The sequence below is a fragment of the Anthonomus grandis genome, chromosome 12 (genome assembly GCF_022605725.1).
Source record: "Anthonomus grandis grandis chromosome 12, icAntGran1.3, whole genome shotgun sequence".
NCBI lineage: Eukaryota > Metazoa > Arthropoda > Insecta > Coleoptera > Curculionidae > Anthonomus > Anthonomus grandis.
The window spans coordinates 24,177,519-24,192,700 of NC_065557.1; the positions used below are offsets into that span (position 1 = coordinate 24,177,519).

At 32.1% G+C, this 15,182-nt stretch overlaps 2 protein-coding genes across 9 annotated transcripts in view; one reads left to right on the plus strand and one right to left on the minus strand.

The window, feature by feature from the left end:
- The window catches only part of LOC126742661 (putative tricarboxylate transport protein, mitochondrial), a 51,354-nt gene extending 36,439 nt beyond the window's left edge, over positions 1-14,915 (plus strand). For both annotated transcript variants that reach the window (XM_050449405.1, XM_050449403.1), the window contains exons 5-6: positions 12,987-13,151; positions 14,487-14,915. In XM_050449405.1, coding sequence (XP_050305362.1) covers positions 12,987-13,151; positions 14,487-14,725 — 404 coding nt within the window. In that variant the 3' untranslated portion in view covers positions 14,726-14,915. The remainder of the gene's footprint in view (positions 1-12,986; positions 13,152-14,486) is intronic.
- Positions 1-15,182, minus strand: part of LOC126742663 (uncharacterized) — a 222,033-nt gene that overhangs the window by 30,618 nt on the left and 176,233 nt on the right. Inside the window, exon 1 of one of the 7 annotated variants that reach the window (XR_007662633.1) lies at positions 5,137-5,473. The exons of the other annotated variants lie outside the window; for them this stretch is intronic. The gene's annotated coding sequence lies outside the window, so the exon portion shown is untranslated. Of the gene's footprint in view, positions 1-5,136; positions 5,474-15,182 lie in introns of those variants that run through there. 7 annotated transcript variants of the gene reach the window in all.

Genomic DNA, 15,182 nt, shown 5'->3' on the forward strand with positions numbered 1-15,182 from the left:
TAGGAATTGGAATTAGGAACCGTGTTTGTACCTATAATTCACATTTTCTAACTCTCATCCTATTCCCTAAGTAGGGCTCAAACGACTACATAACCCACTATTTAGCGCTACCGCCCCGTGTGCATATTTTATGATTATATAAATAAACAAATACTTACCTATAATGAGACAGGACTACTAGTACAGTAGCTACTCCCAATAAATAATATTTGTTGACGTAAGTGACATTTGACAGTCTTTTTTATTTATGAATTAATCCGTATTTAGTATTTACATATTTGATATTCCTGATTTGCGTGTAGAAATTTGTGTTTATGACCTAAAGAAGTGATATCTTCCTTATTCCTTCTAAGTTACAGAATTTTGTTACTTTAAGGCTAAGGCTAAGGCTTTAAATTTAAATTAATAGCATATACAGGGTTACTGGTAATTCGATACATTCCTTTGGAGATGTGATAGGGGAGGGAGTAAGAAGTAAATTGAACCCTAATATGTATTATGCAAAAGTTGATAGTTTTCGACATATTTAATTTTTTCTGTTTTTCTTCAAAATGTAGACCTTAGTGGTTTAAAAAGCAGTTTCCAGAAAATCCGCTGTATATTTTTTTAACTTTTTAGGCAAAATACATGCTCAACACAATAGTGTTACGTTTGTAATGGCAAAAGTCCCGCAAATAGTTGTAACCATAGGTAAATTCTCGATGCAAAGTGTAATTTTTTTTTCTTAAATAAAATACTACACTTTCTAGTTGATATTTTTTTAAAAAAAAATTACGCTACATTCTTCAAAATTTCCTTAAAACTTCCTTATTACCTAAGCTAGCTCACAGGATACAAATGCTTAAAAGTTAGGTGACATGGTTTTGTATTTTGATTATAAATTGTAAAGTAACGCATTTATCAGTATTTACCTTCACAAATCTCGTTCAAAATGAGAGCCTCTATTGCGAATACAGGCTCGGCAGCGCCTTCTCATTTCAGTCTTTGTTGTTCTAGTTGTTATGGTATTCCTGATCTGCTGGGCAGCGTTGGTTATTCTTTGGATAAGATCTTCCCGGGTAATTATTGGGGTTGCATAAACCAGTGCTTTCATTTGACCCCATATGCTATAATCAAGCGGGATTAAGTCAGGGCTTCGTGCTGGCCAAGCTATTGGACCTGACCTACCAATTCAACGATTCGGGAAACGTTCATCCAGGAACTGCCGAACTGACCGCCGAAAATGAGCTGGACAGCCGTCATGTTGAAATATCATTCGTCCTCTAACGGCGAGAGGAATATCGTCAAAAAGATCTTGTAGGTCATGTCGTAAAAAATTTTCATACATATCCCCGTTTAAATGGTCTGGGAAAAAATCTGGTCCTATTACATCCCGGCCAATAAGTCCCATCCACACATTTACAGAAAACTTTCTTTGAAAACTGGTTTCTCTTGTTAAACGGGGATTTTCTTCGGCCCAAAAATGAAGGTTATGAAAATTTGTAATGCCCTCATGACTAAACTTTGACTCGTCCGTCCACAAAATGTCGGTTGAAAAAGTTCTATTGTCTGCATCAGAATTTATAATAAATCTGCAGAATTCTACCCTTCTTATCGTGTATACAGCGGATTTTCTGGAAACTGCCTTTTAAACCACTAAGGTCTACATTTTGAAGAAAAACAGAAAAAATTAAATATGTCGAAAACTATCAACTTTTGCATAATACATATTAGGGTTCAATTTACTTCTTACCCCCTCCCCTATCACATCTCCAAAGGAATGTATCGAATTACCAGTAACCCTGTATAATGGTCAATGTGATGCCTAGTCGCAAATGGAGTGTAGTTAAGCCGGGTGTAATTGTGAATTGTACGTAAGTAGAAAATCCTTTATAATTTTTAAAATTTTGCTTTTTTTTACTTCATCCTCACTTTTTTATCAATAAAATGTTCAAACTCCACATTCTATGTAAAAATTGTCAAAAAAATCGGTTTTTAGACGTCCCTTTAACTTTACTCTACCCGTAAAACCTAATTCGAAACATACAACACCCCTACACAGAGATATTAACGAAGGCCAATGGATCAGTGTACAGAAAAAGAGGGATGGGAGGTGTATGATTGGTGGAAACGAAAGTGTAACTGAAGTGCAGGGAGTATTTAAGGTGGTTTCACTATCTGTAACGAGGCTGGATCCCAAAACAGAGCCAGAGGACTTAAAAAAAATGTTAATCAATAATTTTCCCGAAGTTATGTGTAAAAAAACACCAGTCAAAACTCCCAAACGCTTATATGCAGCTATACACATCAATGAAGGTGACTATAAGGCAAGATAACTTTCGACATGCCTGGAAGAAAGAAATCTGGTCAAAAGGAGCTGTCACAGACAGTGAAGACATTCCCTCAAAACATACAAAATTACAAAATACCGCTAATAATAAGTCCTGCAAAGTGTATTACCAGAATGTCCGAGGCTTAAGGACAAAGACAGAGACAATAGACAATAGAATTTTATTGCTTCTAAAGCAATAGAGTACAGACATTACAAGGAAAAATATAAGAAATCTGCTAAATCATAAAGCACCGTTTACAAAAATTACAGTTAAAAAATAGGTAGCGAGGCAGAATTATTTAATATAAAAAACTAAAAACAGTAACGTGAAAAATTGGCTATAGTTATAACCTATATAAACTAATCACTAACGTAATTATACAACAATAAATAATTACATAAACCATACAGGGTGTTCATTTGAAAACTTTCCACCACGGATTCATCGAAAACCACTGTTTAAAAAAAAACGCCGAAATACGTCAAAAGGCTTGTCAAGGGGGACAACTTTCTGACCTAAAATTACTTCACCCCCTTTCACCCTCTGCCCCCTAGGGTCATCTCCTTAAAAATTTTAAATGGCAAGGGGTATCGAGTAATAGCTTGTTTAAAAGGTCTTACGTCTTTTATTTTGACGTTTGATTTTTTTAAATCGGTCGATTCGTTTTCGAGAAAATTAGAAAAATCTTTGTTTATCTTAATTTGTTCAGATAGAAAACAAAAACATGAAAATATCAGTTTTTATTTCAATAAGTGTTCAAAATGTTGCCCGTTTTTGGCCAAACAATGATATAGGCGATGTTCAAATTCCTGACGGACATTTTCAAAAACATGTTGTGGGATATCATAGCAGCTGTCGATGATGCATTGACGAAGTTCATCCAAACTTTCAGGTTGGGGAGTAAACACAATATATTTCAAATGACCCCATAGAAAAAAGTCTAACGGCGTTATATCAGGAGATCTAGCAGGCCATTCTAAAGGCCCCCTTCGCCCTATCCATTTATCTGGAAACTCTAGTCTCTAGCCATTGCCGAACGGGAAGAACATAGTAAGGAGGAGCGCCGTCTTGCTGGAAATATATTCCACTGCAGTTTTGTAAACAAAACACCTCTTTGCCCCTGAGCACTTGTTGAACTCAAACAAAGTTGTTGTTACTGATTCTATAGCAGAAATACAAACATCGCACTTCAACGTAAGTTTGGAAAAATAGCACTTGAACTACGGAAGGTACAGCGAAATAAAATCGAGTGAAATTATAAATTTTTTAGGGGTTCGATAAAATACTGCAGATTGGTAAATCGTAAGCCATTAGTGGCCAACTCTGAAGTCAAGTTCCTAGAAAAAAAAAAGAATATCAATAGTTGGTAATACTATGTTTCAGAGGATAAACTTGGTGATTTGAATAATTTTTATCTGGTTGTTTTAGAATTTTGGCATGGCAAATCTGGATCTTCAGTTGACTTAATTGGTGCTGAAGAAATATCTTCTTGCCTAAAAAGTAATTAAATTAATAACCAGAGGTAAATAGCTATTTGCTTAACAAGTTCTAAAAGTAATACTTCTTAACAGAAAATTTTTGAGATAAATTTCGTTGTTCCTGCAAAATATTACTTTTAATTAGGAATATTTTTAACACCACATTTATAATGGAAGAAATAAAATAAACCACGTTTTAAAGGTTTTTACGACAAAATTCTTTTAATATTAGGATCAGTCGAGTAATATTTAAATAATATCGGGTGACAAGACAGCCCTGCCGCATTTTGAATTTGTTGCTCGTGGAAATGGAAGACCGTTAAAGCAATACCTATCGCCCTATTAAAAAGTGTTACAAATAAAAATCATAGATCTTTTTCAGGTCTACATTAGGAATAAAAGTTATCTTCCTAATATACAGGGGGCATCACAACAGTAGTAGAAACCAAATTTACTTCTTTTTACTGGAATGGTATATTTTTTCTGCATTTTCTGATTCTACGCAAAACATATGCTTTACCTCACTCCACTAGCTTAAAAGATAGAATAGTTTAAAAAAGTACTTTATTAAAAATATTATTAGTTATAATTATGTCTTATTGAATACTTGAATTAATTTATAAATTAGTTTTAATTATATTCTAATAAGCATGTAACTTAATGAGAAAGAAAAAGCTACACTTTTGATTCAAGGATTCGGAGATCGCAAACGATCTTACCAACAAGCCCAATACAATATTTGAAGACCGAACACCAATTTCGAAATCTACAGTGACAATAACAATTCAGAGATTTGTACAAACTGGAAGTTGCAAAGACCGTCCGGGGAGGCCAAATACTGTAAGCCATGATCAAGACAGTCTAGAAATCTGGAAAATCGGATAGCACCAGAAATAAGAAGACATGTTAATGGTAATTTTCAACAAATATGCTTTCAACAAGATGGCGCCCCTCCTTATTTTGATTTCTTAGATCCCACTTTTCCAAATTGTTGGATGGGTAGAAGAGGTGAAATTGAATAGCCAGCAATAAGCTGTGATCTTACACCGCTAGACTACTTTCTCTGGGGGCATTTAAAAAATAAAGTTTAAGCGACAAAGCAATTAATAATTAACCAGAAAAATCATTAGGCCAAATAAATGATTTAAAACAGTTACATCCAATAATATATAGTACATTATACTCTCAGTAGTGTGTTGTATGTGTATCCAAATTTTATTAAGGGAAATACGACGTTAAATAATCTTTGGGTACAACTTTGAAGTGGACTGAATTTAATTCAGGAGAAACCGGTTCTTAATATTTATTCTGAATGATTTGTGTGCTAGTAAGAAAGTCTGACTTACCACTATTGCAGGAGCGGTGTCAGGGGAAAAGCACTATAATATATCTCGGTACCGGTACTGTTCGATCTATATGCTGTACTGCACTGCTCAAATCCTTACTCAGCCAGTCCATATTCTCACCTTCTTGACCTTCTTATGTGTAGGTGCGCAAAATAGGTTCATGCGCGTATATGAACATTATACTTGCAGGGATAGTAGATTGTGTGAAAGGGGATAATTAAATAGGAGCAATCAGGGAATCAAGAAAGTTGGAGGTATGGTGTAATATATAAGTATTAAATTATTTTAAATCGCGCAAAACAAAATTCAATGCAAATAGCATCGGAGCCATAAAAAAGAAAAACCATAAAATAATACAATTTCTTGCAATAATAAACTGGTTCGTAATTATTCAGAAACCCATTAAATTGGTAAAAAAAAAAAAAAGAAAAATAATATAATAACAGCGAGGACGCAAGACTCTCGAAAATTAAACTTTACTTATAAAGTGTAGTGAGTGTCAAACATTAAAGATTATTTATATATTCATTCTGTATCTTTCTTCTATTAATCCAGATACTTTGATTCTTGTACCAGTTTTTCACAAATAGAAAATAATGGAATTTACCAGATAAACAAGTTTTAATCGATATTTTCCATAAAAATTAGTTATTATAAAATAAGTATTTAAATTTTGTAAATTAAAAATTTAACGAATTGCAAGAAAGTTGGATAAGCGCTGACATAAAAAAAAACCAACCAAAACTAACTTCCTCTTTTAAGACTGGCTAGAAGAGAGGGAGCAAGGACGTACCCTCTAAAATAGATAAAAGCATAAAAAGGTACAACAATAAAAAAAAACCTTACATCAGATTTGCCTGCAATTTGGCATACATATTCTCACATATATTCCGCTTACACCTATTTTGTTTTTCGATTGTGGTATCTTCAGGTTTGTTACACTGTAAATGGTTATCGTTCGTAAAACCGGCAAGCACCCTGACCAAGATGGCAGCCAGTCTGATCAATTGTCAAGGAAAGCCTAAATAATACCAAACCACAAAATGTAAATTATAATGGATCGCCAAAGAAAATAGTAGGTGTTAGTGCAATTAAATAAAACATACTTTGGCAATGTTTACCTCATTTTGATTTTTTTTTCGTTCTTTCCTAAGATCCGTCACTGAGGAGAGCGAATTACACGCTGGCAACTAGACACCACTATGCCCTCTTAAAAAGTTGATGCCAAACATTTTGAACACAAGATAGCATGTCCAAATTTTTAAAACAATGCCGTTTCAAAAGATGTAACTCCTTTTCTTTTGACCAAAAAATAAGGGTGAATGCAGCCCTTGCTAAGAGGTTGAGGCTACAGCGATCAAATTATTGTGTAAATATATCACTTTGAAAATAAAACTGAACCAAGATCTAACTGAATTTTTACATATAAAGCCGTAAACCTTTCTGAACATTATTTGATAGGACCCCTTTATTAAAAATTTCTTAAAATATATTTTACAAAATTTTACTGATCTCAAAAAAATTTTAACAAAAAAAAAAAATATATATATATACCGGGTGACACAGAAAAAAGGGAACACTTAATAACTTTTTTACTTTTCAAGATAAACAAATGAAATTTGGTATATCGATAGAATAGTTATAAGAGCATCTTTTGACATATTACATTGTTTTCCACCACTTCCGGTTTAACAGGAAGTGACACTAACTTTCTTATCTTAAATAGGACACTTGGTATGTTATTATGTACTTCGATAGAAAATAATATTCTAAAAACAATGATACTATATCTGCTACCTTTTGTTTTATACTCATAGAAAAAATCATTTTTTTTTAAATTTTAAAATAGAGTGCCCTGAATGCATTGAAAGTCTTAATTTTTAATCAAGTAGTCACGGAAAAATAGTTTTCATTGCATTTTATGCCTTAAATCTTTTACACGCCTATTTAACCATTCCAAACCATTAATTTTGCCATTTACTTAATTTTTTTAAATAGCATATTACTGGGAACAACCACTTTTCAAATGCGGTTCCTTTTTACCAATAATTTGATATGATGATATTTTAAATCGGTTATTGCCTGTCGGGTTTGCCTGTGTATCGACACCTGCCTATTTTTTTCAACTGACATAACATATTATATTTTGTCAAACTTCATCTTAATATTTGAGAATAAAAGAACACATTTTTTAATGCAATATTTTTTTCAGTATCTTAATACGACATATTTTATTTAACATTTACCTAACATAACATAGGTACACGCAAACGGTAAATAAACAGAAAAAATATGAGATTTACAAATTATTTTAACCTAACATATTCGAAACGACCACCTTCTTGTCTAATGAAAGTACGCATGCGCGGGAATAAAGCGTGCGGCATATCAAGTTTTTCTTCAATTGTAAACATTTCAAATATTAGCAAATTTATTTAAATAACAAATAATAATTGCGCTTGACAAGATGTCATGTATTATATTAATTGAAAAATACTTAGAACATTGAAAGGCTAGAAGTAGCATGCCGTGGAACTATGGACAGGTTTGTTTGCTTGCAAGATCTCTGATGCAATGATGCCAAATGCTTATAGATAAATGGCAAAAATCACTTTATAATATCATAAAAATTTTCAGTTGTTTCCGAAGGCTCAAAACAATACTACTGCTCCCCTTTAATAAAATATCAAGCATTTTTTTAAAATAAATTTGATAAAATACTCTATATCGAAGTCAATATTAACTTTAAATAAATGAAAATAAAGTACGAAAAAACGAGAAAACGGTAATGGCATCGCAACGCCGCTCGATCGCATTGTTGTTGCCACTGATACAAGCACTCTCTACCAGTGACGTCGTCAACAAATATTTACCTGATAAATTTTTATTAATTATTATAGAATTTGAGTATAAGTAATATTACCATTTATGAGCTATTTATGTGTTTTTTTAACGGACTTCGTTAGAGGAAGGTCCTAATAAAAGGCACCATTTTTGTCAAAGCATTTTTCTGGAAATTAAATATTTTATTAATATTATAGATTTCTTAATAAATCAAGTTTTAAGACACAAATTATTAACATTTTGCAAAATTTTATTGTTATTATTATATTGGACAAAACTCAGTTTTACATCACTTACTTTATATCACATAATATATACTTCTATGGTGCTGACTTTTTCAAAGGGACGGTATTGATTCAGCGGAAAGAGTTAAAACTACAAGGATGTTTAAATTGTGAAGGAGTTGCAGGTTTTTTATAGGTTATAAGATTTTTATTATGAGTATTTAGCCTGTACAATGGTTTTGAGACATTTAACAGTGACCTATATAATACCTAATACCAAATATTATATCCTATTAATTTATACTAAAAAACAAAGCTTACCTAAGAATAAAGACTATGTACAGTAGATTAGATTAGTTTATTAGTAATAATATACAAACAAGTACTTTTACAAGTCAAATAAAATATGTAGTATGTTGGGCTTTTTCGAAAATCATGTTATTATTTCTTAAGTATTTTAATAATGACTTGAGACATCTAATTCAATTTCTTTGGGGCAAATTTGTTTATTGCAATCTTCGAATTTTAATTTTTTGTTCTTTATTTTTTTTCCATAATTTGGTAACAAGTGATTTAGCTTTTGAAACGGTGGAATCATCAGTGCTTAGGTTCTCAGGATATCATTTTGATTTTACCCTAAAATAATATACATAAAAATATAGTATTACCAAAATTAAAAAGAAAAAATTTAAAAAATGTATTATAATAATCCAATTGATCAATAAAATGTATATTATTATAAAGAATCTTTGTAATATCAGACATTTGATTAATTGCATTTAATTAAACAAATATAACACAATAAAATACTATATCACTTTTAAATAAGATATATAGAATAGGATGATACATGGCATAAAACTGGTAGTCTATTTTGAGTGTATTTTTACCTTTTTCTTGGCAGAGTCAGGGAATGTGTAGCAGTTAAACAAAAACGGCTTGGATGAGAAATAGTAATTGTTGACCTAGACCCCACGGTTACTGTAGAACTATTAATCTCAGATGCAGTTATTGTTGATGATGAATGATCAGATCTGTAATTATACAAAATTTGGTGTATCAAGAATATTAATCTATTTTAATTATCCATACTTGTCTATATTAGCTTCACTGTTTGTACTATATACCATTTTGGAAGCTAAAGAAGTTTTTGCACTCTTCAGGAAAGCTACCCCTGCAGCTTTGAAGGGTAAATCACTTGGTAAATTAACTGAATTATTGGCTGCTGTATTTTTAACCAGTGCATCAGAAATCCTAGTAAAAAAATAGTTTTACATACATACCTAATTTAATAAGTATTAGGTATAAATAAAGCTTATATGAGTAACACTAATCCTTTTTTTGACAATTTTTTTATACTAGAAAAATATATTTAAAAAAAAATTACCTTTGAGGTAGAGCTGATTTTTTTAATAAAGTCTGGCTACTGATAATATTATCTTCCTTATATAAGAAATCACTTCTAAGGATGTGATCTGAACAAACAAATATGTTCTGTTTAATTGTGTTGATTTCCATTAATGAAATCCATTGTTCCCTTTGGGCATATATTAGGCAATCTATGATAAGTATTTGATATTTATTCAAAAAGCAAAAAAAAATACAGTAATGAATTAATATGTGGTGCCAATTACTATATATATTATTGTAAGTTGCAATGTGATAAAACAAAAAAAAATTATCGACCAAATTTTAGGGAAAGACAAAATTAACTTTATACATAGATATCAATATCTAAATAAATTTCAAAATTCTTTAAAGGCAATAAAAAATTAATAATTTCATCTATCTAAAGGGTGTTCAAATAAGGACGCTCGAAAGTAAAAATGGAAAAAAAAGGAAAAAAATTTAAGTCAGCACTAAAAGTCTATATTGATCGTAAATAGCATTCGACGACATTATGTATGGAAGATTATATCGTTTAAATGGCCACCGCAACTGCGCTGTACAGCGTGCATTCGCATGGTCGAATTTTCGAGCACTTTTCCGCACATTTCAGCGTCTACCTGTCTGAGGACGCGAATGATGTTGGCCCTTAATGCTGCAATTGTTTCTGGCTTATTTGCATACACTTGAGACTTCACGTAGCCCCACAGGAAAAAGTCTAAAGGCGTTATATCGCACGATCTTGGTGGCCAGTGCACATCGCCGCCGCGCGAAATAATGAAACCGTTGAACTTTTCATGCAGTAAATCCAGCGTCGCGCGTGCGGTGTGGCACGTAGCGCCATCCTGCTGGAACCAGATGTCTGTTAGATTCATATCGTCCAGTTGAGGCCACAGGAAATCATTAATCATGGCGCGATACCGATCTCCATTGACCGTAAGCGCGTTGCCCATAGCGTCCTCAAAAAAATATGGACCGATTACGCCGCCAGCCCAGAAACCGCACCATACAGTCACTTTAGCAGGATGCATAGCAATTGAGCAAGTCACTTCAGGATTTTGGTCAGCCCATATACGGCAATTCTGTATTGACATACCCGTTCATCCAGAAATGCGCCTCGTCGCTGAAGATGATTTTTCGTGCAAATGCAGGGTCGACTTGCAACTGCTCTAGAGCCCATGCGGCAAATGTACGGCGCTGTCCATGGTCTTGCGGTTTCAATTCTTGCGTCAATTGAATTTTGTACGCGTGCAATTTCAAGTCTCGATGCATAATTGTCCATGTTGAGGTCTTTGGAAGGGCAAGTTCTTGTGCACGTCGCCGCAATGACTGATGCGGGTCTTGACGCACGCTCTCTCGCACAGCAGCAATATTCTCGATTGTTCTTACTGTTCGTTGCCGTACGGGTGTTGTTTGGTCTGCCACTGAGCCAGTTCTCTCAAATTTATTGAGCAGACGTCGAATAGTAGACTCAGCAGGACGGCCATGCGCACCATAAATTGGACGCAATGCGCGGAACGTTTCACGAATCGAACATCTGTTTTGATAATAAATTTTCACAATTTCCACGCGTTGTTAAATCGTGTACTGCTCCATGATAAAATGACAAGACTAACTTAATAACCTCACAAAATTTGACAGCTGTATCCCCACCGGTTTGGGCGCGCGCGCCGTTCAAACATCGAGCGTCCCTATCTGAACACCCTTTACCTAATGTCTATATTAAAAAAACATAACTATACATAGATAGGTACATGGGTATTAGGTATGCCTTCTTTCTGCCAAAACAACAAAAAAAAAAAAAAAATCCTGTAATAAAACCAGGGACAAAATTCTAGTTTTATATTTTTTATAGCCTATTGATAGATGAATATGTTCAAAAAAATATTTAGATTTAAAAATATAAATATTTTGGTATTTTACGCACACTTTCACATTCAAGTTTTTATTAGGTTTATCTATAAGATCCCCTATTCTACGTTTATGACGATGGTTACCCCATGATGTGATGTTATGAAAGTATCGGTACTTACTTGTGAAAAGATCGGCTTGAATCACCTTTTTATCATGATGCGGCACAAACGACACAAGTTTTTCCCATCCTAGTAATTTAAAAAAAACACTAAAATGTGGCCTTTTTCCTTTTGAAACCGAAAATTAAAGAAAATACACGAATCCCGAAAATAAACAAAAAGCTGTTTGACAGATGAGACTACGCGTATGGCTCAGGCGCTTAAGCTTCGGTGTTGTCGCTTCAAATTTTTTAGAAGCAGTTTTAGGGATAATAATGTTAATAATTATGTTTTTTTTTTTGGCTTAAGGATATTATATTTATTCTTAAAATAGGTTAATTGTAGTATTTATACTTTTTATTTTAAATTTTCCTATAAAATACAACACAAATAAGTTAAATTAACGTTATAATGGTTGTTAAAATATAGCTAAAAATTTCCTCCGTTGGAAATTTGCGTCGACTTGACAACAGAGAATCGGCAAATATGTTTGTAAACAAAACACCCCTCTTGCCCCTGTGCACATGTTGGACTCAAACAATGTTGTTGTTTACTAATTCTAGCCTTTCAATGTTCTAAGGAAAAATAATTGAAGAACGCATCAAAATGCAGCCTATTTAAGCAATCAAAGCCGTCTATGCATATCAAATTATTGGGAAAAAGTAACCGCATTTGAAAAGTGGTTGTTCCCAATAATGTACTGTTTAAAAAAAATAAAGTAAATGCTAAAATTAATGGTTTAGACATTTTAAATAGGCGTGTGAAAGATTTAAGTCATAAAATATAACAAAAACTATTTTTCCGCGATTACTTTATTAAAAATTAAAACTTTTAACGCATTAATGGCACCCTATTTTAGAATTAAAAAAAATGATTTTTTCTATGAGTATAAAACAAAAAGTGGAAAATACAGTATTATTGTTTTTAGAATATTATTTTTTATCGAAATACGTAAAAATATACCAAGTGTCCTATTTAAAATAAGAAAGTGTCACTTTCTGTTAAACCGGAAGTGATGGAAAATAATAGAATAGGTCAAAAGATGCTCTTATGACTATTCTATCGCTATAAGTGTTCCCTTTTGTCTGTGTCACCCGGTATATATATATATATATATATCAATATATATACTTAATATATATAAATATACAATATATATATTTATTTAATTACATAATTACAATATCTACAATATATTTAGGTTATCATGCCATAGTATTTTATGATATTTTATTCCATGTATTTTAAAAATTATTCTTTAACATATTCAAAAGAATTATTTCCAATATGTCTACAAAAAATCCGATCGTGCATTGCATTTTGAGGTGTAAATTATTAAACTTTAATGTTTACGTTACTTAAACGTTTTATAAATGTAACTTAGGTATTGGAGGTGTGTACAAAGGTGTAACAGCTACTATAATGAAGCAAGGATCAAACCAAGCCATTCGTTTTTTCGTTATGGAAAGTCTAAAGGATATGTATAAGGGAAATGATAAGTCTAGACGAGTTCCTAAATGGTTGGTGGGAATATTTGGTGCTGTCGCTGGTAAATATAATTGTAAAAACCTATATACATATAACACAAGGTGGTCCCGAGAAGCGGGTTTTGTTAATGTTGCTCTTACTATTACGCTACTCACTGTAATTAGTTGGCTCTGGATCGTTTTTTAATTATCTGTCGCTGTATGTCATTTATAATCATGAAGCAGTGATCTGAAGAACTACGTGCTTTTATTGTTAAGTCGTTATATAAAAAAATCACTGCGTAGTTGTCGCAGCGACATTTCCAGATTTGGTTGCAAGTTGTTATTTCTTCCATTTTTCCAATACTGTTATTGCCTTGTTTTGTATTTTTTTATGATTTTTTTATTTGAAAATAATTCTAGTTCTTGGACCTACATCCTTTTATAATTATTGTTTTCGTAACAAACACTGTACTGCTGAGAAAATAAGACGAAAATTATATTTTAATTTTAAAGCATTAAATGTAGATACAGCAAATATATATATAAGAAAACCAAAAAATATCACACTGACTGTAGATTTTGGTTAGATAGACATAATTCATAGTCTATCTATCCAAAATCTACATAAAACATCTAAGATTTTATGGCTTCAAAAATTGAAGGTTTGCTGTTTAAGATTATTATTAAATTGGTAATTCTGCTATTTTATTTGTATACATAAAAAAATACTTTACGCATTAGTGTGTATAAAAAGCGTCAAACTCAAATAGAGCAAAATGTCAAAACATTTTGATTGCTCCAATAAGGCCCTTTAATATGGCAGTTAACAGCATGTTCCTACACACTATTACTTTATTATGCATTTGTTTATGTCTTAAATATGTTTCATATTAAAAAGATATTAAGTGACAATCACTTTAAACCGTAAAGCTCAACAGCAATTAAAACTTCTACTACTCTTGTAGGATTTACACACGCTAGTAGAAAAAAGTATTATTACTTATATTTGTTGTATAAACGCTTTTATTATATTATCTATCTAATTGATTCAAAATGTTTACTTAAAGAAGTCACTGGTCAAATTAAAACGGTGTTATAACCCAGTATCCTTGGTTATAAGTCTATGCGAAAAACCAATTGAGTCTCCATTACCATACCTATGAAAATGAGACTAGAACTGATATGTCTACCAAGGATTCAATGTAATTCTCAGCGCACAGATCATCAGAAATATTTGTGTCTACTGCCGGTGATCTTCATGTCAGCGAAAGTGTTAGTGTTTTGCTGCATTTTATTGCAATAAACTTTCCAAATTAAGTATTCAAATGTTCAGCTCTCAAGGACCATCTTGTACTATTAAATGATATGATTCTTAGTGAATATACGTAGAACAATTATAACTTTTTTCTATACAGGAGCGGCATCTGTGTTTGGAAACACACCTCTCGATGTAGTAAAAACAAGAATGCAAGGCTTAGAAGCCGGCAAATACAAAAATACCTTAGATTGTGCCGTGCAGATTTGGAAACACGAGGGTGCGTTCGCCTTCTATAAGGGCACCGTACCTAGGTTAGGTAGAGTGTGTCTAGATGTCGCCATAACATTTATGATATATGACAGTTTTATGGATTTATTTAATAAGATTTGGGTTTAGTAGTTGGGTTAAGTAGTGGTTCAATTAATAATTTATTCTACAAAATGTATTTGTAAATATTAGCACTTTTACGTTGATTCATTACGTCCTACATTATTATATGAAGAAGCTCTTTTACTTTTAAGTCCTAAACTATGCATAACAATAATGTCACAAAATGATTATAATAAAGTGGAGAAATATATTTTTATATTGATTTTTGACTAATAAAATCATTCTAGTCGAAACATAAGTTTAATAATATCTATTACATTCTTTGTTTATCTTAAGTTGTGTTTATTGTCATGTTTTGTTACTTTTATTATTTATTTCTCCACGTTGCACTTTTAGAAAACGAAGACAAATTATTTTGACAAAACTATGATAATTATAAACTTGTAGTTCTTGTACAAAATATGAGAAAATCATAGACGACTCATTTTTACTAATTGCATTCCATTTTTTTAGAAGTATATGT